Genomic DNA, 26,292 nt, shown 5'->3' with positions numbered 1-26,292 from the left:
TTAGTAAGATGTAATAGAAGAACTTAACTTTAAAATGTTCTTGAATTTAAACCACATTAAACTGGAATGTACAATGATCAGAGATAAATTGTAGTATTTCAGGAAAGAAATGGACTACTTAATTCCCCTTCAATAGAAAGTTGGAAAAAGAATCCTTTATTATATCTCAGTCATAATGCAGTATATAAATGTGACTTCTGCTTTGTCTCTTGCTTTATGTCCACATAGGCTTACATCAATAACATGTATGTTGCACCTTCAGAACTAACACACAGCTTTCTAACCTGAGCCCTTCAAAGCAGGGCAGGCTAACAGTGATTTAAGATTATGCTGGTTAAACACAAAAAATCCATCCCAGATTTTAAAACAAAGAAATGCTAACTCAAGCCTAACTTTTCTATGAAAAATGACATTGTTGCTTTCTAAGAATGGGAATAGATGAGGCACTTAATCAGAGAGGCCATTATGTTGTCAAAGGCTCTGCTGATGCTGAAGGATGGACTCTCATGGGCTTATGACCATTTTATTGCTTTTCAGCCCACGTCCGGCGATCCCACTCTCCCTCCTGCTGACAGAATCGGCAGCAGCACTCTGCATTCAGTCCTTCTGGAGAGCCTATCTGGTGAGAGTCATGTGCAATTACAGCATTTGGTCTGATGGGGAATTTTTGTGCTGTGAAAAGACCCAGGGGACAACCTTTAGATGAATTTGGAACATAGGATAGTATAGCTAACATCCAGACCTCAGAAATAAGATTCTCTGTAAAACAGGTCTTAAAGAATGATTTAGAATTTCCACCAAAACTTATGCAGTTATTATTAAAAGTACCCTCCAACCTTTTTTAAAATTTACTTTTTATTGAGGTAAATTTTGTGTATACCATTTTATGGGTTTCATTATATTTCAGTCTCTGTATACGCTACAGCATGCTCACCAATAGAAATTTAGTTTCCATCCATCACCCTACAGTCAATCCCCTTTACCCATTTTACCCTCACTCCAGCCCCTTCCCCTCTGGTAACCACTTTTCTGTTCTCTGTATCTACATGTTTGTTTTTGTTTGGTTCAGTTTGTTCATTTATTTTGTCTTTTGGTTTGTTTGTTTTTTATATTCCACATATGAGTGAAATCATACAGTATTTGTCTTTCTCCATCTGACTTATTTTACTTAGCATAATACCCTAAAGGTCCAACCATGCTGTTGCAAATGGCAAGATTTCTTTTTTTGTGTGCCTGAGTAATATTCCATTCGTGTGTGTGTGTGTGTGTGTGTGTGTGTGTGTGTGTGTATTACATCTTCTTTATCCATTCATCAGTTGATGGGCACTTATGTTGTTTCCCTATCTTGGCTATTGTGAATAATGCTGCGGTGAACATAGGGGTGTATATATCTTTTCAAATTAGTGTTTTCATATTCTTTGGATAAACACCCAGAAGTGGAATAGCTGGATCATATGATAGTTCTATTCTTATTTTTTTGAGGGATTGCCACGATATTTTCCATAGTGGCTGCACCAGTTTACATTCCCACCAACAGTGCATGAGGGTTCCCTTTTCTCCACACCCTCACCAACACTCATTATTTCTTGACTTTTTGATAATAGCCATTATAATGAGGATGTTGAACATCTTTTCATGTGTCTGTTGGCCACATATATGTCTTCTTTGGAAAAATGTCTATTCAGTTCCTCTGTCCATTTTTGATAGGGTTTTTTGTTGTTGTTGTTGTTGAATTGTATAAGTCCTTTATATATTTTCCATATTAACCCCTTATCAGATATATGATTTGCAAATACCATCTCTCATTCAGTAGGTTGTCTTTTTGTTTTGTTGATGGTTTCCTTTGCTGTGCAAAAGCTTTTTAGTTTGATGTAGTCTCATTTGTTTATTTTTTCTTTTGTCTCCCTTGCCTGAGGAGACATATCCAGAAATATATTGCTAAGACCAATGTCAAAGGGCATACTTCCTATGTTTTTTCCTAGGAGTTTTATGGTTTCAGGTCTTAGATTCATTGAAGTCTTTAGTCCATTTTGAATTGATTTTTGTGTATAGTGGATACCGAACTACTTTCATTTTTTTGCATGTGGCTGTTCAGTTTTCCCAACAACATTTATTGAAGAGACTGTCCTTTCTCCATTGTATGTTCTTTGCTCCTTTGTCGTAAATTAATTGTCCATATATGTGTGGCTTTATTTCTGGGCTCTCACTTATGTTCCATTGATCTATGTATCTGTTTTTCTGCCAACACCATGATGATTTGATTACTATAGCTTTGTAATATATAATAGCTTGAAATCAGGAAGGGTGATACTTCCAGCTTTGTTCTTTTTTTTCTCAGAATTGCTTTGGCTATTTGGGGTATTTTGTGGTTCCATATAAATTTGAGAACTTTTAATTCTATTTCTGTGAAAAATGTCCTTGGGATTTTGATAGGGATCGCATTGAATCTGTAGATTGCATTAAGTAATATGGACCTTTTAACAGTGTTAATCCTTCCAATCCATGAATATGAAATATCTGTCCATTTATTTGTGTATTCTTCAGTTTCTTTCAACAATATCTTAGAGTTTTTATTGTACAGGTTTTTTTTTTTTTTTTTTGCGGTACGCGGGCCTCTCACTGTTGTGGCCTCTCCTGCTGTGGAGCACAGGCTCCGGACACGCAGGCCCAGAGGCCATGGCTCACGGGCCCAGCCACTCCGCAGCACGAACCCGTGTCCCCTGCATCGGCAGGTGGACTCTCAATCACTGCGCCACCAGGGAAGCCCTATTGTACAGGTTTTTTACCCCTTGGTTAAATTTATTCCTAGGTATTTTATTCTTTTTGTAGCAATTGTAAATGGGATTGCTTTCTTAATTTCTCTTCCTGCTTGTTCATTTTTAGCATACAGAAATGAAGTAGATTTTTGTATTTTGATTTTGTACCCTGTAACTTTACTGTATTCATTTATTATTTTTAATAGTTTTTTGGTGGAGTCTTTAGGGTTTTCTATATTTAAAATTATGTCATCCACATATAGTGACAGTTTTACTTCTTCCTTTCCAATTTGGATGTCTTTTATTTCTTTTTCTTGCCTAGTTGCTCAGGCTAGGACTTCTAATACTAAGTTGAATGAAAGTGGTGAGAGTGGGCATCCTTGTCTTGTTCTTGATTTTAGAGGGACAGTGTTACTGAACCAAACTCAGGTCTGCTCACCAGATGCACAGCAGAGCCAATCTACTGGCACTGGCTTGTAGTGAAGGAAAGTACAGTGTTTATTGCAGGGTGCCAGCAAGGGGAATGGGCAGCTAATCCTCAAAAGACCCAAACTCTCTGATGGCTTTCAGGGAAAGGTTTTTAAAGACAGTGTTAGGGGTGAGAGTTACAGGGTGTCTAATCAGCTCATGGGCGATTTTTGATTGGTAGATGGTGAGGTGATAGGGTGGTGTTTCCGGAATCTCGATCATCAGTTTTCCAGCTCCAACTAGTCTAGGGTCTATGGGTATAGGGCCAGCAGTTTCTACCTGCTAGGGGTCTAGTTTTTACTACACTTAACATGAAGTTTTTTGAAGTTAACAAAAACCTTTACTTGTAATTTCTTAAACACTATGAAGGAAAAATACAGTCTCCCATAAAAATTTGTGTGTGTAGTAAAATATATATAACATAAAATTTACTATTTTAACCAATTTTTAGTGCACGGTTCAGTGACATTAAGTACATTTGCATTGTTTTGCAACCATCACTACCATCCATCTTTCTAAACTGAAACTCTGTATCCATTAACTTCCTACTTCCCCCACCGTCCCAGCCTCTGGCAATCACCCTCCTACTTTCTGTCTCTATGAATTTGACTACTTCTAAGTACCTCATGTAAATGGCATCATACAGAATTTAACCTTTTGGCTTATTTCACTTGGCAAAATATCCTCAAGTTTCACCTATATTGTAGCATGTGTCAGAACTTTCTTCCTTTTTTAAGTCTGAATAATATTCTTGCCAGGAAGTTTTAAAAGCCAGAAATCTGACAACCTCAGATGTCATAAAACCATCCAGACATTTCATAAAATATTTTTAAGCTGACCACATGAACAGAAATGTCACCTGGTATGAAAAGCTATTTGTAGTAAACCATTCTTGAGAGTTGTGATGTTATAATTAGCATTGTAAATAGGTTCCTGACAGTTAGTTATTTCTCGACATTAAGCACTTCTGTAGAAGTAGACATGTTCTTCTTTCTTCTTTCAAAATACTACGTTAATGGTTAGAAAGCCAGATTGTTTCAACATGCAAAACTGAGTGGGGTTTTTAAAAATCCATTTGGATATTGTGAATGAAATCTGGTCCTCTCACAGTCTCCTTTCTGAAGTGTGTTTGGTGATAAGCCAGACTACCACATTAGTGGTGCTCTTCTGCTTATGAAATACTAGATGTAGTAGGTATCAAATGATGGAGAAGACTGTTCTTTCATGATGTTCATAAGAGGTTCTCATGGGCCATAATGATTGAAATTTCTTTAATGATTTAGGAGGCAGAGACCAGATAAATCCACTGAATATTTATTCTGCTTAAATAGGCTCCTGGTGTTTTAAGCCTTCTGCCCATTTGTTTTATTTTATTCTGTCTAACTCAGCCTAGACACCAGCGTGGCACGCAATTTTCCCCTCCTCCCAACATCAACTCCCCCTCCAGGCATTGTGACAACTGAGAATCACAATGGCCATCAATCATTAATGTTATTTGATGAACAATACAGTGCAAGGTTGCTCCAGCAGCCCCCTTTGTGGCTTTGCAAAGTTAAAAAAAAAAAAAAAGTGGAGATCCTGCAGAGAACGATGAGAATCTGTGCAGTTATCCCTTTGTCAATAGTGAACTGACCTGGGGTAAATGAGGCACCCTCAAGGAGAAACAGCTTGGCATAAACAAAGCATACAAGGTTTAGAGTTGTGCAGTATCCCGCTTCCCTCCGGCCTGAGCCAGCTTGGATGTGATTCATTTGGTAACATGGACACTCAGATACCACATTCTTCTGGCTACAGGGGTTAGTTCATGATGGGCAGGGGAAGGCCAGTCACACCTAGTGAAACTCCATTCTGGGATTCTCCTAAGAGTTGCTGGGATGGAGCAGCTTGATAGCCTGCTGAGAGGCTAGACTATCAACAACCACCTTGCCATTGTGTGAAGAGCCTGTGGGAGAAGTGACTGCAGAGGCTAGCGTAGCTGAGAGACCAAGCAAGGGGGCTGAGTCAATAATAATAATTCCTACTTATGAAGATCGAATCAGATGATTAGTCCACATGAGGGGGCTTAGCACAGTGCCAGATGCATAATAAATTCAAAATAAATATTAGCTGTTGGTGGTGGTGGTGGTAGTGGTGGTTCTGTTTTCCTTAATAGGGAATCTTTAAGAAAAGCCAGCTAGTGACCTCCTTGTAGTTCCTCAGGCACATCAGGCATGCTCCTGGCTCAGGGCCTTTGCACTTGCTGTTTGTTCTTTGTGCTGGCAGCTGTCAATCATGGTACCCCTCCCTGCCTCATTCAGGGTTCTTCTTGGATGTCTCTCCTGGTCACCATTTCCAAAATAGCGCCACCCCATCACTCCACAGCCTCTTACTATGCTTTATGTCCTGCTTTTCACTTACCAACTACCTGACATTGTGTTGGATATTCACTTGTCTACTGCCTGTCACCCTGACTAGAATGTGAGCTCCAGGAGGGTAGAAGTTGCTTGACTTGTTCATCCTGTATCCCCAGCCCCTAGAACACTGTCTGGTACATATTAGGCACTTCATAAATATTTCAGTGAATATAGTCAAATCCCTTAAATGATCTCTCTAATGAGGGCATTTGAAAACGAAGAAGAGCAAACTTTATTGTTCTATTTTATAAGCTCTTCTCAGGGGTTTAAGCAGGCACTTAAATGTGGACTTTTAAAAAATTTTTTAAATTCCCTCATGCTGCCTGTTTGTAGTTAAGCCCGGCTCCTTTTGGGGAGTTGCTTATGCACCAAGATCCTTGAACTCAACAGCTGTGCCTATTAATTTCCCAGAGGTTACACTTGAGAAAAGTGTATTCATTTTATCATTGGCCCTAATGAACCACCTCTTCACCAAGTCTTGTAATGTGAGGAAATGAAGTTTGCTATGAAAAATTATGATCCCCAAGCAGGCTTTTTAATTTTTTTAATTTTTAATTGTTTTAGTTTTTAATTTTTTTAATTAAATTTTAAATTAAATTAAATTAAATTTAAATTTAAATTAAATTTAAAATTAAATTTAAAATTTAAAATATTTTAAAATATTTTTTAAAAATATTTTAAAATTTTAAAATATTTTTAATTTTTTCAATTTTATTCTGTATATATGTATATATTTTTTGGCTGCGCTGGGTCTTTGTTGCTGCATGCGGGCTTTCTATAGTTGTGGTGAGCGGGGGCTACTCTTCGTTGCCGTATGTGGGCTCCTCATTGCGGTGGCGTCTCTTGTTGCGGAGCATGGGCTCTAGGTGCGTGGGCTTCAGTAGTTGCAGCGCATAGGCTCAGCAGTTGTGGCATGCAGACTCTAGAGCTCAGGCTCAGTAGTTGCGGTGCACGGGCTTAGTTGCCCCACAGCATGTAGGATCTTCCCGGACCAGGGATCGAACCCGTGTCCCCTGCATTGGCAGATGGATTCTTAACCACTGGACCAGCAGGGAAGTCCCCCAAGCAGGGTTTTTAAAGGAGAACATCAGCTGAAGGCATACTGGGCACGTTTAGTTCATCTGAGAACTGGACAGAAAAGATTTTCTTCATTTTGAATTTCTCTTCCAATTGCTGATATCTGCTGGCAGGTGAGTAGACTTTGCCAGGAAAAGTCAGACATTGTATTGTGCAAAAGGAATGCTAGAAATGGGGCATTGCATCAAATTACCACCAGTTCCCCTCTTGATGGTGCACAGCCATTTCTCGCAAGCCTCAGAGAGGCTGGCCATGCCCTTTGTGATTTGATGAGCAGTCTCGGCCTAGGGCTCCCCTACCAGGAACTCCGTGTGGAAAGATTTGTCTTCTCTTTGGGGTCTTCTTGTTGTTTGTTGGCTCATGAATCCAGTTTCAGTCCATTTCCACTACCATATTACCTTCCCAAGCAGAAGATTCAATCTAAAGAGATCTCTTTGTTAGCCCATTCCAGAGGTATTTGTGAAACCCACATATTTGAAATTGATTTTGAGTATTTTCTAACATGTGGGATATATTTATAAGCCATTAGGGAGGCGAAGGCCACCTATACAAGTCCCACTGAACAAGTAGAATAAAACTCCTACACTTCTCAATGATGTAGAGTCCTGGTTTTGGCTGGGAATTCAGAAATTAGGCCTGTAATACTTGAAGTGGAATGCTCCCAAGAATGACCAGTGCCAACCCTTCTGCCATTACACTCAAATAGAGGCCTTACGCCTTCCATTGCATGCGACTTCATTTGTTCATTCTTTGATTTGATAAACATGTGTTGAGGGCCTTCTACTTGCCAAGAACTGTAGACATAGAGCTCCTCCATTCCTGGAGGAGCCCAGAGACAGCTATACCAAGAAGAATGATAATAATATTAAGAATAGCCAAATCTAATATTATTGGTCATTGCTATGTGCCGGGCACTGCCTCAAGCATTTCACAAGCAACATCTCCTTTATGCCTTATGCTGACCTTATAAAGTAGGCAGGTATATACTTCTGTTATCCCGTGTGTAGATGAAACAACCAAGGCCTAAAAACCCATAGTGACTTGGTCAACATCACACAATGATAAGTGGTAGAGGCAGAATTCAAGCCCAGGTCTGACTGTCCTCAGAACCTCATCTCTCTCTTTTTTTTGAAAAAGCCATTCCTACCAGCAACGTATGAGAGTTCCCGTTGTTCCAAGTCCCGATCTATTGATCTTGGTATGGTCAGTCTTTTTAAGTTTAGCCATTTTAGTGGGTGTGTAGTAGTATTGCATTGTGTGTGTGTATGTGTTTTAATCAGGCTTAGTAAGATACATGTTACATACAGTAAAATTTACCCTTTTAGCGTACAGTCTCTCAATTTTGACAAATCCATATAGTCTAACCACTCCCCTAATCAAGATATAGAACGTTTATCATCTCCTCAAATTCCCTCACGCTGCCCCTTTGTAGTTAACCCCTGCTCCCACCACCAGGGCCTGGCACCCATGATCTGTTTTCTGCCCCTATGGTTCTGCCTTTCCAGAATGGCATACAAATGGAATCATAAAGTGTGTAGCTTTTGAGTCTGACTTCTCTCACTTGGCCTGATACATATGAAGGGCTTCCACGTGGCTGCATGTATCAGCAGCCCCTTCCTTTTTATTGTTGTGCAGTATTCTACTGTAGAGCTCCAGCACAAGGGAGGCCTTCACCTGGTGATGAATAAGCACATGAGAGTAACGTAAGGATGGCTTATTTATACCTACAGATTGCAATGGTCTCAAGCTCGCTATGTATCAAAGTCATCTGTGGAAAGATTTTATTTTAAAATTCTAATACCCAGGGCCTCATTCTCTGAGATTCTTGTTCAACTGACTATGGTGAGAACAGGAGATGGGCATTTGTTTAAAGCACCCAGGTGACTCTAACATGCACCAGGGTTTAGGCCCACTGATGAACTGGAATCAGCTTTGCTACCTACTAGTTGAATGGTCCAGGACAAATCACTAAACTCAGAATCTCAAATTATTTCTCTTTAAGTTGAGCACAGTAATAGCTGCCCAGTCTATCTCACTAGGTTATCAGAAGGATCAAAATGATTTTCAGTGGCAATGTATGAGAAAGTGTCCTGTGAACTATAGATGCGGAAATGGATGGTATTAGTGTGGATGTAATTGAAAGACATATCAGTATCTTTTCCTCTTGGAAAAGTTCCTAAACAAATGAGAGGTTTTAAAGACCAACTGGAAAGATCAATGTTTCTCTGTCAATTTTGTGTGTGTCTTAAAAGATTGCTTGGTGTATGAGAGTAACTGTAACGCCAACACACAGACGGAGACAAGAAGTGGTATAAATACACTCCTCAAGACTGTGGTGATATTGGCAGAACTGGGTAACCCTGTAGACCTCGGATCCTTCCTGGATGGGTCAAGTCAACATGTTTGCAGAAAGCAAACACTGATGTAACTAGGACAGGCAAGCAGAGGTGTAGTGCCAAGGACAGAAGTACAGAATATCTCATGATCCAACCCTTACCTCAGAGCCAGTGAGAGGAGGTCTGCTTCTCAGAGAAGGGCCACTTGTCACTGGCAATCATCGTGTGAAACAAGGTGTCCTTTTACAACCACATCTGACCACCTCTGAAAATATTGCAAGGAGCAGCATGTCAGCTCCGGTACAGAAAAAAAATGGCCATCTTTGTATGAAAAAGTCTTTTATTGATATTTTTATTGTAAAAAGGCCAATACTCATTGTAAGCAAAAATGAAACCATATAGAAATAAAGTCTTAATTCGGGCTGCTCTAACAGAATATCACAGACTGGGTGGCTTAAACAGCAAACATTTATTTCTCACAGTTCTGGAGGCTGAGGGATCCAAGATCAAGGTGCTGGCAGATGTGGAGTCTGGTGAGAGCCCTCTTCTAGGCTCGCAGTTGGCTGCCTTCTCACTGTGTCCACCCGTGGCAGAGAGAAAAACAAGCACTGTGATTTCTTCTTATCAGGGCACTAATCCTACCATGAGGACCCTACCTTTGTGACCTCATCTAACCCTAGTCACCTCCCAAAGGCTCCACTCCCTAATACCATCACATTGGGGGTTAGGACTTCAATATACGAATTTTGGAGGGACACAAACATTCAGAACATAACAAGTATTGTTAAAATAGTTTAAAGTAAAATGTGAAATCTCCAGTCCTGTCCTACTCTAAACCTGTTTCCCAGATGCAACCACTGTTGGCAGTTTAGTGTGTGTCTTTTCAGTGTTTTTCCATTTTATATACGAACACTTATGTGTATGTATTGCACTCTTTATGAATATGGGATATTTTTATAAATATGGGCTCACACTCCACAGCCTGCATCTTGACCTTTCATTTAGCCTTTGGGACAGCTTTCCACATCAGCATGCATAGATCTATGCTGAGCATTTGTGTTTTAAGGAAAACACCCTTCTAATGTAGTTGGCAGGTAGGAATTTGGCCAAATATTTTCTCATTCAAAACACTCCCAATCCAAAGTGCCCCGAGATGGCAGGACTGAAAAAACCCTTAGAATTAGTGTCAGTTTTTTTTTTTTTTTTTTTAACTTTTATTTATTTATTTATGGCTGTGTTGGGTCTTCGTTTCTGTGTGAGGGTTTTCTCTAGTTGCGGCAAGTGGGGGCCACTCCTCATCGCGGTGCGCGGGCCTCTCACTATCGCGGCCTCTCTTGTTGCGGAGCACAGGCTCCAGACGCGCAGGCTCAGTAATTGTGGCTCACGGGGCTAGCCGCTCCGCGGCATGTGGGATCCTCCCAGACCAGGGCTCAAACCCGTGTCCCCTGCATTGGTAGGCAGACTCCCAACCACTGCACCACCAGGGAAGCCCTAGTGTCAGTTTTTATTTCCTCAGCAAGTCCGGACAGAGTGTTCTAAGGACCAGCTTCTTTTTTCCTTCTGCTTTCTCGTGAGTGTCGGCTTCCCCAGATTGCTGGTCAGCTTTGCAGCTTTGCTGACTTCCTCTTCCTCCTCTCCAGAGAGGGGTGTCTCCTGGTGCAGCTGTTCCACGTGGTGGTGGGGAGCATTTCCTCCCTTTGTGTGTGTCGTTAGCCATCTCCCTGGCCTTCCTCTGGGGACAGCCGCCCGACCAGGTGAACCAGTGTCATTTAAAGCAGCACTTCCGTTCTCAGGCAGGGGCTGGCTTTCGTTTCTGGATGGCTTCAGATGTGGCCCAGGTGAAGAGGGATGGCATCTGGCACAGAGACAATGCAGACACCTCTGTGTGCGTCACATTCTCCTCACGGAGGGCATGCTGTCTAGAACTCCTTTTCAAGACAATTTTTAAAAATACTTTGCAAATTCTTGGACTGCTTTGAAAAGAGTCAGGCATAAAAGTTAAGCAAGCAGGATCTACAGTCAGAATCAATTCACCCACTTATATTCGTTTACTAGTATTTATTGAGTACCTACTATGCAGAAGGTGGGCATTGGTCTAGATGCTGGACATACTGCAGGGAATAAGACCAAGTCCCTGCCCTCCTGGAGGTTGCATTCTTGCCATCGACTATAAACAGATATACATCAATCTGTAATATAATGTCAAGAAGTGTATCAGTTAGCTATTGTCACAATAATGCTGTTTAACAAACTACCCCCAGACCCAGTGGCTTACAACATACATTTACATCTTACTCCCATGTCTGCAGATCAGCCAGGGCTGCTCTAGGCTGGGTTTGACTACACTTGGCTCCAGGCATTTGGATTCTATTTAGTTTTGCTCTAGGGTCTGTCATTCTTCTGAGATCAGCAGGCTAAGAGGGGCTTGTTCTTTTTACAACGGAGGTCAAAAGCTCTCAAAGAGGTGAACAAAGCACACACACAATGAGTCTTAAGGCGGAGGCTGGGAACTGGCACACGCCACTTCCTCACACATTCTGTCGGCCAAAGCAGGTCACATGGCCAAGCCCAGCATCAATGGAGCTGAGAAGAATACTCCAAGCTGAACATTATCTACTACAAGTAAGTACCGTGAAGCAAAATAAAGCAAACCAAAGGGCTAGAGAATAACAGAGGCTACCATTTCAGATGGTGGGTCTGGTCAAGAAAGGCCTCTCTGAAAAGGTGTTATTTGAGAAGAGATGTGAATGAAGTTCATTCTAGGCAGAAGGAAAAGCACATGCAAAGACCTGCAGGAGAAAGAGGATGCTGGAGGTATTTGAGGACCAACAAGAGGGTCAGTGCGGTTGACTAAAGTGAGCTGGGGATGAGGGAAGGGAGGTAAGAAAGTAGTCAGGGACCAGATCCCATGCAGTCAAATGTGAGCTCTCATCAGTTTGATGGAACTTTGGAGTTTTACGCTGACTCTGATGAGAAGTGATGATGAGGTTTGAAGCAGAGTGACATGATCTGACTCACTTTTCACCAGGAAACTGTGATAGTAGTGACCCCCATCTCCTGGTACTCATGTTCCTGGGGGTCCCTTCCCACAACTGTACCAGAGTAGCTATGTGTGACCAATAGAATATGACAGTATAAAGGTTTGTCACTTCCAAGGTTAGGTTATAAAAGACACTGCAGTCTGAGTGTCTCTCTCTTGGATCATTCACTCTGGGAGAAGCCTGCTGCCATGTCACAAGCTGCCCTACAGAGATGCCTACATGACAAGAACCTGAGGCCTCCAGCCAACAGCCACAGGAGTGAGCCATCTTAGCTGTAGCTCTTGCAGCCCAGTCCAGCCTTCAGGGGAATACAGGCCCAAGCTGCCATGCTGATTGTAACCGCATGAGAGAACCTGAGCCACAACCTCCCAGCTCAGCTACACCCGGCTTCCTGACCCTCAGGAACTGTGTGAGGGAATAAGAGCTTGTTGTTGTTTTAAACCACCCAATTTCGGGGTTCATTTATTATGCAGCATTGGAAACTACCCCAATAACTCAGGCTGCTGTTGAGGGAGCAGATTGAGGTTGAAAGTAGAAGAAGGAAGACTCATCCTTGCTTCTCAAATTGTGATCCGTGGACCAGTGGTATTATTTTCACATGGCAACTTGTTGGAAATGCAGAATTTAGGCCCCACCCCAGACCTCCTGGATCAGAATCTCCATCTTCACAAGACTCCCAGGTGAGTCTTGCATGCCAAAGTTGGAGAAGCAGTGCCGTAGGTGACAGCCTGGGCAGATGGAGCACTGTGATGTGGGTTTGAATCCTGGCTTACCAACTCTGTGACCTTCCTTAAGTGACTTAATTTTCCCAAGCCTCAGTTTCCTTTCCTGTAAAATGGGGATAATAATAGTGCTACCCTCTCAGGGTTGTATGTGAGGATATAAATGAGATGGTACATGTCAAGCGCTTAGCACAGTGCCTGGCTAATTGTTAGCTCTTTATTGACTTGATGTGATCCATGCATTTTCTTCCCTAAGAATATATTCCTGGTCATGGCCTGATGGTTTTCCTTAATTTAAAAAAAATTCTCTGTCAAAGAAAATCCTGTTTTTCAAAATGTCCTTGAGCTCATCAGAAAGACCTCTGTCTGTGCCCAGCATGATTCCAGCCACATCCCAGAATGAAAGTGCCTGGTTTCCATCATCAGTTCCAGGCCCAGATCTCAGGGCAATTTTCAGGGCCTCCCAGCAGGCCAAAATAGGCCACAGCACTATAAATAGTGAGTTTGGACCGCTCGGGGCTTAGCTTCCCAGGCCAGGCCCTTTTTCTTCCCTCTGCCTGGTCCTGTAGTTGTTTAAATATACTCTGGGTTTTGTCAGCAAGGGGATTCTTCTTAATATGGCCCCCAAAATGCTTTGCCAACTTGCCAGGCTGTCTGCAAAGCCCCCCTTTTTATTTGCTCACAACGTATCCCAAATACGTGATGAGAGCTAATAAACCCAATTCTTAGGATTGTTGTGAGGAATAAATGAAGAAGCCGCATTTAGCAGGACTGGCTACGTAATCTGCAGAGCCCTTTGTTCAAAGTTATTACGAATTTCCAGATGGCGACAGCAGAGCCTCAGAACAAGCATGAAGCCCTTTGAAGCACGGGGCCTGCGTGACAACAGCTCAGGGCAGTGCCCACGAAGCCAGGCACCCAGCACCCTGCCTGGCAGTTAGGACCAGCCACATTCCCAGCCTTCCTAGAGACTTTTGCTTTAAAGGGCTAACCGATTGCCCTTCAAGGCAAAGTTTAGGGGCAAATTGCACAACCACAACTTAGCCCCTTCTGCTGCTGAATCTTAATGACTTAAAATCATAGCAGTTGATTATCTTTCACGATTCTGTGGGTCCACCAGCTGGTTCCCCTGCTGCTTTCTCCTCAGCTTATTCATGTGGCTGCATTCAGTCGGTACATTTGATGGTGCCGGGCTCCATGCTGGGCTCTGCGTCCAGCCTCCTCTGCACCCCCTTCAGCAGGTGTTCCTTGGCCAGGATGACGTTCTCCCCGAGAAGGTCTCCCGGCTGCACTAGAAGGTCCAGGGTGGCTCATGCAGGTGTATGGGATGTCGGTGCTGCTCTTGGCTGGGGCACTTTAGTTCTCCTCCATGTGGCCTGTCATCGTCCAGTCAGCCAGACCAGCTTCCTTGCATCATGGAAGGAACATTCCAGGAGGGCAAAAATGGAAGCTTCAAGCCTTCTTTACACCTAGACTCTGGAACTGGCACAGCAGCATTTCAGTTCCCTTCTCTTGGTCAGAGTAATTCACCAGGCTCGCCGAGATTCAGGAGAAGGGGGAATACACTCCCCTCTTCACGAGGAGAGTGGCAAAGTTTTCAAAGGGGCAGGGATCCACTGGGGGCACAGTGCAACAATTCTCAAATGGTAGCCTGCATCAGAATTATCTGGAAGGCCTGTTAACACACAGATTGCTGGGCCCCAACCCCAGAGTACCTGAGTCAGCAGGACTGGAGTGGGGCATTTCAAACTCGTCCTCCAATGATGCTGATGCTGCTGGTTGGGGGATGGCACTTTGAGAGCCACTCGTGGTGGGGAACAGTAGCCTTCAACCTTGACTGCACGTTAGAAGCATCTGGGCAGCATGAATGTCAGCTCTGGGTATTGATGGTAAGAAAGAGATCAAAGCTTTATGCAATAACACAGTCTGTGGCATAGCAAACTTTGCTGTGATTTAACCCTGTAAGTCATTGGAAGGTTCATCAAATACCTAAAATGCTTTTACAACTTACTCATTCCCTGATTGTTTGGGTAAACAAGTACCAAGAAAAGTTGGATGAACTTTATCTCAACTGTCATCACTGAGCCGTTGGGGGAAATTCCATTTTTTCCAAGTATGTACTGCAGTACAGCTTTATTATTAAAGGGACTTTAGTAAAAGAAAAAAAAATAGGCGTGGTTTCCTGGGAGAAGGACTTTCTAGAATTGCACTGAAAAGATTAGCCCACAAAAAGCAGCTGCTGTTCATGAGTCACACAGACCCTGCCTCCTGACCACACACTAGGAGGCTGAGTGGTCCTCTTGACTCTGATTTTAGGGATTTGCAATAATCAATGTGGCAACACGTGAGTAAGGACTGAGACTAAGTGGTACAGCCTCATAACATTGAGTTCATTCTTTGCATCCTCTTCCATGAGAGTGGGTTTCGCAAACTTTTTGAATCACTAGATCACCTGGGGTTCTTACTAAACATACTCACGTCATTTTCCACCTCAAATGGACTGAATCAGAACCTACAGGGCAACAGCCTGGGATGCTGTTTTTGACAAGTGCGCTAAGTGATCTCAGTATCATCAGGTAGTTGAAGAAATGGTCTTAAAACAATAATATTTATGAAATACCCAGAGAGAGATGGAAGAGGCAATTAGGGAAGCTGGGGGCTACATTAGAAAATGTCCACTCAAGGATAAGAGCAGGGGTGGGCAAACTATAGCCTGTGGACCAAATCTAGCCCACTGTCTATTTTTATAAAATTTTATTGGAACAGTCATGCCCATGTTTTTAAAACAAGTTGGCTGGGCTTCCCTGGTGGCGCAGTGGTTGAGAATCCGCCTGCCGATGCAGGGGACACGGGTTCGTGCCCCAGTCTGGGAGGATCCCACATGCCGCGGAGCGGCTGGGCCCGTGAGCCATGGCTGCTGAGCCTGCGCTCCGCAACGGGAGAGGCCACAACAGTGAGAGGCCCGCGTACAGCTAAAAAAAAAACAAAAAAAACAAGTTGGCTATGGCTGCTTTTGTGTATAATGGCAGAGTTGAGTCGCTGGGACAGAGATAATATGGCCCATAAAGCCAAAAAATATTTACCGTCTGACTTTTTACCAAAAAAAGCTTACTGACCCCTGGATAAAAGACATGACCTCAGACCTGGGCAAACTTGGGCCTGGAATTAGGGCCCTCAGTGATTATAAGCTCATAATAAAAATAAACCAACAAGGAAGCAGGGAGTCAGTAAATACAACCAACTGGAGAATCCAAGCCCCCAAGAGTGGCAATTTGAAACTGTGAAATAAGTATGTTTAAGATGATTATAGAGATTTACTAAAAATTTTTTAAAAGACTATAAACCTTGCTGAAAGAACAGGGCTATAAGGAAAAAAAAAAGATCAGGTTTGAAAAAGAACTAAGTACCACCTGTAGAAATGAAAACAATTTAGTGAATGGGCTAACGCAGTACCTCTCAAACTTCAGTGAGCATCAGAATCACCTGGAGAGTTTGTTAAAACACTGATTCCTGGGCGCCACTCTCTAATTCCATTCTGACTTCATAGGTCTCAGGTGAAGCCCATGAATTTGCATTGCTAACAAATCCCAGGTGATGCTGATGTTGCTGATCCTTGGACCATGTTTTGGGTATAAGTTAAGTAGCAGATAGACACAGCCGGAGGAGTAATTAGTAAGCTGGGCGTTAGAATGCAGCAGAGAGAGAGAGATGGGAAATGTGGAAAAGCATTGAGACAGAGACAGAATGAGAAGGTCCAATAAAAATCTAATAGGAGTTTCAGTGGGTGACAATAGAATGAATGGGCAGAGGCAACATTCACAGAGATACTGAGTGAGAATATTACAAAGCTGAAGAAACGTGAACCTTGAACTAGATAGATAAGGACAAAACCACATCAAAACGCACGGTGAAACTTTGGAATGACAAAAGCGAAGAAGCCTTAAAGCTATCTTGAAGGAAGAATTACCTACAAAGGAAAAACAATGACACTAAGACTTCCAATCGGCAGTAGTATGTGCCAGAAAACAGTGTATTATCATCTAATCCTAAGGGAAAGTAATGTTCAACCTAGAATTATATGCCCCACGAAATTATCATTCAAGAGCAAGAGTAAATACATTTTCAAACACATCGCTTACTGAAAGAACTACTAAAGGAGGTTCTTCAGTTAGAAGGAAATTGAACCCATAAGGAAGGAGTGGGAGTGGGATGCAAGAAAAATGGTGAATGAGGAAGCTGATAAATCTAAATAGGCATTGACTATTATATATATATATATATGCATTGACTATTATATACAAATATATATAATACAATGCAACATATATATACAATGTAATATATAAAATATACACAAACACACACACAGACCCCAATGGGGGATAACTGAGGGGAAATGGAAATTCTAGACAACAATCATATGAAAGTTGAGAGTAGGAAGTTTGGAGTTAAAGTGTTCTAAAGTTCTAAAGAGGGTCCTTTTTTTTTTTTTTTTTTTTGCGGTATGCGGGCCTCTCACTGTTGTGGCCTCTCCTGTTGCGGAGCACAGGCTCTGGACGTGCAGGCTCAGCGTCCATGGCTCACAGACCCAGCTGCTCCGTGGCATGTGGGATCTTCCCGGACCGGGGCACGAACCCACGTCCCCTGCATAGGCAGGTGGACTCTCAACCACTGCGCCACCAGGGAAGCCCCAGAGGGTCCTTAATGATAAAGGAAAAATCTTATTTTCTATCAGATTAGACTGATATGTAAAAATGCTATTCACAACCCACTAAATTGAATTTACTACCCACTAATGTGCTACAACCCACCATTTAAAAAGTGCTTCTTTAATGGAACCAATCTAAGTGCCCATCAAAAGATGAATGGATGAGGAAGATGTGTATATACATGTATACACTGGAATATTACTCAGCCATAAAAAAGAATGAAATTTTGCCATTTGCAACAACATGGATGGACCCAGAGGGTATTATGTTAAGTGAAATAAGTCAGAGAAAGACAAATACTGTATGATTTCACTTATATGTGGAGTCTAAAAAACAAAACACATGAATAAACATAAAACGGAAACAGAGTCATAGATACAGAGAAAAGACAGGTGGTTGCCAGAGGGGAGGAGGGTGGCTGGAGGAGAGAAATAGGTGAGGGAGATTAAGAGGTACAAACTTCCAGTTGCAAAGTCAATAAGTTAGGGGTATGAAATGTACAGTGTGGGGAATATAGTCAATAATTATGTAATATCCTTGTATGATGACAGATGGTAACTATAGACTTATTGTGCTCATTTTGAAATGTATAGAAATATCGAATCACTATGTTGTGTAACAGGAACTAACATAGTGTTGTAGGTCAATTATAGTTGAAAGACAAACTCATAGAAAAAGAGATCAGATTTGTGGTTACCAGAGGTGGGAGTGGGGGAGGGGGAACTGGAGGAAGGCTGTCAAAAGTTTCAAACGTGCGGGCCTCCCTGGTGGCGCAGTGGTTGAGAGTCCGCCTGCCGATGCAGGGGATACTGGTTCGTGCCCCGGTCTGGGAGGATCCCATATGCCGCGGAGCGGCTGGGCCCGTGAGCCATGGCCGCTGGGCCTGCGCGTCCGGAGCCTGTGCTCCGCAACGGGAGAGGCCACAACAGTGAGAGGCCCGCGTACCGCAAAAAGAAAAAAAAAAAAAACAAAAAAGTTTCAAACGTGCAGTGATAAGGTAAATAAGCACTGGGGGTGTAATGTACAACATGATACATATAATCAACACTGCTGTGTGTTATGTATGAAAAGAGAGTGAATCCTGAGTTCTCATCCCAAAGAAAACATTTGTTTCTATTTCTTCAATTGTTTGTCTGTATGAGATGGATGTTCACTAAACTTACTGTGGTAATCAGTTCATGCTGCATGTAAGTCACATCCTACACCTTAAACTTATACAGTGCTGTATGTCAATTATATCTCAACAAAACAGGAAGAAAAAAATTAAAAATAAAAACACTACTCTAGAACACACTTCTAATTCTCCCCGAAAGCCCAAGTGACTCCTAAGAAGCATACTGTCATACCACAGATGAATATCTGTATTTCTACAATACCAGGAAATACGTGATTTCTGCAGGTTTTTATAATTAGTTCCTAAAGACAATAAGGAACACTCATAACCACCAGAATGAAACCAACTTTGTTTTGTTTTGCCAAATATCTGAGAAGAAATCACAAAGCATATTCACAGAGAGAAAATTGAATTTGTGAGGGAGTTGGGAACTGTGAATATTTCAGTAGGTAATTGAAAGAGATTTCACAAACCTATGTTTCCTTTATGTTGAAATGTGCCTTTCTAGAGTGTAAAATGCTTCAGTATAACCACTAGTATGTCAAGTCATGGCAAAGATGTAGTAATAACCTTCTGAGGCATCTCACACCAAGTTGGAGGTTTCCTCTTGTGAGCACTGCTGAAGGGTTGTCCACTGTGTTACCTTCCAGCATCTTAGCAGCAAATGTAATACATTAAGTATCTTCCTCCAAAGCAATTAGAAAAGCTCCAGGGAATCATCCAGAGAGGATAGCTACTGCCATGTTTTTGTCTGATTTTCTTAAAATAAATTTATTTATTTTATTTAAAAAAAATTTTGGCTGCATGGGCTCTAGGCGCATGGTCTTCAGTAGTTGTGGCGCGCAGGCTCAGTAGTTGTGGTGCACGGGCTCAGCCGCTCCATGGCATGTGGGATCTTCCCGGACCAGGGCTCGAACCCGTGTCCCCTGCATTGGGAGGTGGACTCCCAACCACTGCACCACCAGGGAAGCCCTGTTTTTGTCTGATTTGCCAAGAAGCAAGGAAAACTGAGCTAAGAGGAATTCAGAAGTATAGCTCTACGAAGGGTAATGTCACTCCCAGGCAGCCTCTCACTCCTTCCCTGCCTACAGTCACCACCTCACAGCCACGTTACTTGTCTACCAGCTAACCAATGCCTAAAGTTATACAATTATGAAATCCTTTATATACTCAATACTTTGCAAACCCGTGGAGAAGACCTCACTTTCAATCTGATGAATCACTGATTCTTCAGCCTCTTGGCTCCATATCCTAACAGCAATTGTAGGATGCAACTTCAGAGCTGAATTCAGATTATTCTCATTACTTTATTAATTGATTTAAGAAATTGCTAACACATTGAGAGTTTACTTTGTGCCAGATAATATCTCATCTCTTTTTTACACTGACCCAATGAAGGAAATATTTGCATTATCCCTATTTTGCAGATGAGAAAATGGAGGCTCAGAGAGTTTAAGTAACTTGCTCAAGGTTTCTCAGCTTGTAATTTGCAGAGCTGAGATTCAGCTTCAGGCTTTCTGATCCAGAATTAGCTTTCTTCACCAGCATAATACCCTGTACTGGCTTTCATTGGAGTAATATATCATTAGGAGAATTTGACTGGTTCCTGGGCATTGGGGGTGGGTATTTTATTTCTGTTTCTTTTCTTTCTTCCAGTTTTATTGAGATATCATTGACATACAGCATTGAATAAGTTTAAGGTGTACAGTATAATGATTTGACTTGCGTACGTTGTGAAATAATTACCACAGTAAGTTTAGTGAACATCCATCATCTCATATAGATAAAAAATTAAAGAAATAGAAAAAACATTTTTTTCCATGTGATGAGAACTCTTAGGGTTTGCTCTCTTAATGGGCATTTTAAAATATTCACATCCACATAATGGTGTCTTCTTCCTGGTCTTACCCCAAAGTCAAGTATGCAATAACGTGTATAAAACTCAGTGTGCCTATCCCGGAAGAGCAGAAGGACTACAAGTGGTAATTTAAAGAAGTAAAAGTAGAAAGCCACTCAAAAGGGAGCTTTTGTTTTGCAAAGAAATTGTTTATGTGTTAAACCTCACACTGCACTCTGCGGTATTTGCTGATGGACACAACCACTGCTATTTAACTTGATTCCCTAATCATAAAAATAATGACCGGGATTAGCCCAGTTCAATGGGGACGTGCTTTCCCCAGGGCTCACAAAAGCCTTCTCTAGGGATCCAGGCTTTCCTGGTAATGAGACATTAACTAACAAGGTGCTGTATTTCGCATTGGTAAACAGCAGTCCTCGATTTGAAATGAAAGAAATCAAGGAAAAGAGGAAGGGTCTCTGGCCAAATGGAGGAAAGTCACCCTAACCTGATGAGCAGGACCCTGAGAACAATGGCAGGCCTCCAGAATGATGGGGAAACAGGTGGCTCTGTTTGTTGAATACTTATGTAATGGGATTCAAGGGATTGTAGCAAAAATCCATCCATTATTTTTAAGTTAAAGAACTCTTGTTTGCCTCTCAGCAGCCTGTTACTTAAAATTTAAACACTGGTATTCCTGAAACAATATATGCTCATTGTAAACATCCCAAACAATTCAATCCAGAAAAATATGTAGTAAAAAGTGAAAGCCCCCCTCCCGACCAATTTCATTTCCTCCCTAGAGGAACCCACACTCCTTGGGTATCCTTCCAAACTTTAAGAATAAACCAATTGTAAAGAAAGAATTTGACTATAATAAAACATAGTCAACTTGCTGATTATAATAATTAGTGCTAGCCTTTCTTTAGTGATTCAGAAGATCCTTCGAGTTTATTCTCATTGAGGGTATCAGCTGTCACAGTACAGAAATGTGGGGATTTCTGTGTGCTTATATCCCAATAAACAGAAGCTTGTGGGAAAGTTGTGGACAACCCCCCTTTTGGCCTCCCAGGAGGATTTGGGCTTGCTCAGACCACAGCTGATAACCTTCCTACCCAGAACAGAAATGTTGAAGGTACCTAACCCTATGAACATGAGACTTTAGGAAACACTATAAAAACATTGGTTTGTAATTTAAAAGATTTGGGGGATTACCTTATGTTCTATGACGTAAATATAGGGTCATTTTTATTCTCTGAAGTTTGCATAACTTTATAATTGTTAGGTAGATACATATATAGTACTTTATATGTGTATATAATTTTTTAAATTATACATTTATAGACAAATTTTATTTTTTTAAGCAAGAGTAGCTTTCATTTGTAATTTCAGCTGGAAACAGTCAAGTCTTCTTTACTTTGGAAAAAGAAAATCACTTGAGTAGTTTTCTTAAAACAAGGAAGACACCCCATACCCCATGCACTAGAAGAAGAAGCTATAAGAAGAACTTTATTTTTCTTAAGTGTGATAAGGCCAGTTCTCCAAATTCCTCTTGGTGAGTAGAGCTCTGGTGTGCATTGGATCAATCTGCATAAAGAAAGTAGGAACTTTCTGGATGGAAAGGGATTGAGTCATCCCAACCCCAGAATTTCTCAAGATTCCTAGCTATAAAAACCCATGGGAGAACCCTTCTGGAAGAAACAGGACTCTTGGGAAACTAATCCAGGAAGGTAAAAGGTTAAAGGATGTTGTTGATTGCAAGTTTGTCATGACTGGGCTCCCTATCACTTTTAAGTGGTTGTTCTTGCTTTGAAACTGAAAAAAAAAAGTAGTCACCCCTCAGTATCTACGGGGAATTGGTTCCAGGACCTGTGCGGATACCAAAATGGGAGGAAGCTCAAGTCCCACAGTTGGTCCTTGGTATCTGAAGTTCCACATCCATGGATTCAACCCACCATGGATTGAGTAGTACTGAACCATACAAGTGGACACACACAATTCAAACCCATGTTACTCATGGGTCAACTATATTTCCATATTTTAGTGATGGATCTGGATCTGAAGATATTTTGCTGCTTGTTCTTTTGTTTCAACTTCCTCAAAGGCAAACCCCTTTGGATTTCCAGTAGACTTATAATGTGGTATACTCATCTAAACCACATTGCCACATTTTAAAAATACTTTTTCAATCCAGCTGTGATGAACATTTTGGGAAGTAATTCCTATGCTGAATTGGAAGCAGTATTAAATATGTTAGGATGTAATAAGTATATACTAAGCTTTAGTCACAATCCCTATACCTTATTTAGAAGGTCAATAAATTTTAACTTAAAAAAAAAACAACATTGTGGGAATGGAATTGAGAGTTCAGAAATGAACCCATACAGCTGTGGTCAATTGATTTCTGACAAGGGTACCATGACTATTCAATGGGGGAAATAATTGTCTCTTTAACAGATGGTGCTGGGAAGACTGGATGTCTACATGCAGAAGAAATAAGTTGGACTCTAACCTTATACCGTGTAAAAAATTAGCTCAAAATGGATCAGAGAGCTAAATATAAGAGCTAAAACTATACAACTCTTGTAAGAAAACATAGAAGTAAATCTTTATGACCTTGAATTCAGCAGTGGTTTCTTAGGCATGACACCTGAAGCACAAGCAACAAAGAAAAAATAGATAAATTGGACTTCATCAAAATTAAAAACTTTGTGCATCAAAGGACATTAACAAGGGAATGAAAAGACAGTTTACAGAATGGGAGAAAAGTTTTGCAAGTCGTATATCTGATAAGGGTCTAGTACCCAGAATATATATTGAAGTCTTACAATTCGACAATAAAAAGACAAACAACTGAATTTTATCAAGAGCAAAGGACTTCAATAGATATTTCTCCGAAGAAGATATACCAATGGCCAACAAGCACATGAAAAGATGCTCGATGTCATTAGGGAAATGCAAATCAAAACCACAATGAGATACCATTTTATACCCACTAGGATGGCTATGAGAATAATAATTTTAAAAATGGAAAATATGCATTGGCAAGGATGTGAAGAACCCTCATACATTGCTGGTGAGAATATAAAATGATGCAGCTACTGTGAAAAACAATTGGTTGTTTCTCAATAAGTTAATCATAAAATTACCATATGACCTAACAATTCCACTCCTAGGTATATACTAAAAAAAAAAAAAAAATTGAAAATATGTGCTCAAACAAAAACTCACACACAAATGTTCATAGCAGCTCTATTAAGTATAGCCAAGGGGCTTCCCTGGTGGTGCAGTCGTTGAGAGTCCGCCTGCTGATGCAGGGGACACGGGTTCGTGCCTCGGTCTGGGAGGATCCCACATGCCGCGGAGCAGCTGGGCACGTGAGCCATGGCCGCTGAGCCTGCGCGTCCGCAGCCTGTGCTCCGCGACGGGAGAGGCCACAACAGTGAGAGGCCCGCGTACCGCAAAACAAAACAAAACAAAAGTATAGCCAAAAAGTAGAAACAACTCCAATGTTCATCAACTGATGAATAGATAAACAAAATGTGGCATGACTATGCCATGGAATATCATTCAGGAAAGAAGTACTGAAACATGCTACAAAGTAGATAAATCTCAAAAATATTAAATGGTAAGTGAAAGACGCCAGACACAAAAGGCTACATATTATATGAGTTAATTTATATAAAATATCCAAAATAGGCAAATCCATAGAAACAGTGGATCTACAGACTAAGAAGACACCATGGAGACTAAAGCAGATTAGTGGATGCCAGAGGCTGGGGAGAGGGGAGAATGGCAAGTGACTGCTTAATGCATATGTGATTTCCTTTTCGGGTGATGAAAGTCTTATGGAGCTAGATAGTGGTGATGGTTGCACAACATTGTAAATACACTAATGCCACTGAATTGTACACTTTAAATTGGTTAAAATGGTAGATTTTGTTATGTGCATTTTACCATAATTTTAAAAAATAGGGGTTACTTGTGACTCTATTGAAAATCCAGTGGGAGGGAAGGGAAACAGGCTCCCTAAAGTCAAATTACTATGAGAGAAGGAAGAGGTAGACTCTATTGATGGAGGAAAACCAAAATGGAATAGCAGTGGTTCTGGTGCTGTGAGGCTGTGGATGTTGAAACCCAATTCAGTCTAGCTCTTTCAGGGACTGTGTTTGTGTCCTGGGGAGGTGGATGTGTGGGTGACTCTAAAAAGTTGAAATCAAAGAACTGCACCGATCACAGTAGGAAGCCTGGGTCCCAATGGTCAGAGTAGGAAGTCACAAGACCCAACGGTGTCCCAGAAAATCAGGAGGTTGGGCCCTGGCTTGGAGACATCACCTGGATCAGCAGAGCTGGGGGCAGTTGGCCCCTTTAGACAAGCCTGTGCGCTCCTACTTGCCCTCTCCCCAGGCTCCCTTTACTCATTTTCCTTAAATGCTAAGTCCTGTGGGTATGCGAGAGTTCCGTTTCTGCTGCAGTTTGTCCTGCATCTCTCTCCAGCACCTGAGACGCCAGATCCTGACTGTCAGCCCAGCCCGTCTGAGTTGTGGCCTCAAGAAGAGAGGGGCAAGCAGGTCACCATTTTGGGCACCTAGGATAGATAGTGAGGGCCACTGCCTAGAAACGGATACACTGATCTGAGCATGCAATGGGTGACCTGCTCCCCTGCCCACTGCCATGTACTAATTCCTGTATAGGTCACTCTTCCCCCAGAATATAAACCTGCTACCTCATTTTTTTGGTTTTGTTTTTAAAAATATTTATTTATTTATTTGGCTGCGTCAGGTCTTAGTTGTGGCACGCGGGATCTTTTTTGCATCATGTGGGATCTTTTTAGCTGCAGCATACGGAATCTTTAGTTGCGGCATACGAACTCTTAGTTGCGGCATGCATGTGGGATCTACTTCCCTGATCAGGGATCGAACCCAGGGCCCCTGCATTGGGAGCACAGAGTTGTAGCCACTGGACCACCAGGGAAGTCCCCGCTACTACCTCATTTTAAACAAATAGAGCCCATTAAACAAGGAAACCATTTCCATGAGGACATATTTCTCATAACGTCTTGTTACCCGATGCACAGAGCCAAACAAACTGAAATGTCGGAGTTTGGAGCAGAGAAGGGTTTATCGCAGGGCCATGCAAGGAGATGGGTGGCTTGTGCCCTCCAAACCCCAAATTCCTCAAAGGGTGTCAGCAAAGCACTTTTAAAGGCAAGGTGAGGGAGGACTGTGGTTAGCTGTTGCAAACTTCTTGGTGTAGAAATCCTTTGTTCCTACATACGTCCATGTAGGTCAGGTCACAGTGTTCCTGTAAACCTCCAATAAGACAAATGTTATTCTCTGTTCTCCCACTTTTTATCTCTATATATGATTGGACTCTTAAAGGGCGAAGCCTTGAGAATGAGTTATCCTGTATATTTCAGCCTATAGGCAACATCCTTTTTTAAAAATTTATTAATTTTATTTATTTTATGTTTGGCTGCTTTGGGTCTTTGTTGCTGCACGCGGGCTTTCTCTAGTTGTGGAGAGTGGGGGCTTCTCTTGTTGCAGAGCACGGGCTCTAGGCACACGGGCTTCAGTAGTTGTGCCACGTGGGCTCAGTAGTTGTGGCGCACGGGCTTAGTTGCTTCGCGGCATGTGGGATCTCCCCGGACCAGGGCTCAAACCCGTGTCCCCTGCATTGGCAAGTGGATTCTTAACCACAGCACCACCAGGGAATTCCGATAGGCAACATCCTTTTACAAAAGATGCAGAACCAGCACACCTAAGCACAGGAAACAGAGCACAGAGATTAAAGTAAAAGGAACAGATCTAATATGGAGTCAGATTTGTTCTTCCCTATT

General features: G+C 41.9%; 1 protein-coding gene across 7 annotated transcripts in view; it reads left to right on the top strand.

Annotated features, from left to right (window-relative positions):
• Window positions 1–26,292, top strand: part of IQCK (IQ motif containing K) — a 130,683-nt gene that overhangs the window by 61,411 nt on the left and 42,980 nt on the right. For 4 of the 7 annotated variants that reach the window (XR_014296125.1, XM_082645644.1, XM_082645640.1 and 1 more), the window contains one exon: window positions 538–622. The exons of the other annotated variants lie outside the window; for them this stretch is intronic. Coding sequence is in view for 3 of the 4 variants with exons in the window: in XM_082645644.1 (XP_082501770.1) it covers window positions 538–622 (85 nt within the window). In the remaining variant the exon portion in view is untranslated. The remainder of the gene's footprint in view (window positions 1–537; window positions 623–26,292) is intronic. 7 annotated transcript variants of the gene reach the window in all.

Source organism: Mesoplodon mirus, assembly GCF_964341445.2.
Source record: "Mesoplodon mirus genome assembly, chromosome: 15".
Lineage (NCBI taxonomy): Eukaryota > Metazoa > Chordata > Mammalia > Artiodactyla > Ziphiidae > Mesoplodon > Mesoplodon mirus.
Note: the sequence above shows the minus strand (reverse complement) of the source record. Positions and strands in the feature narration are given on the sequence as shown.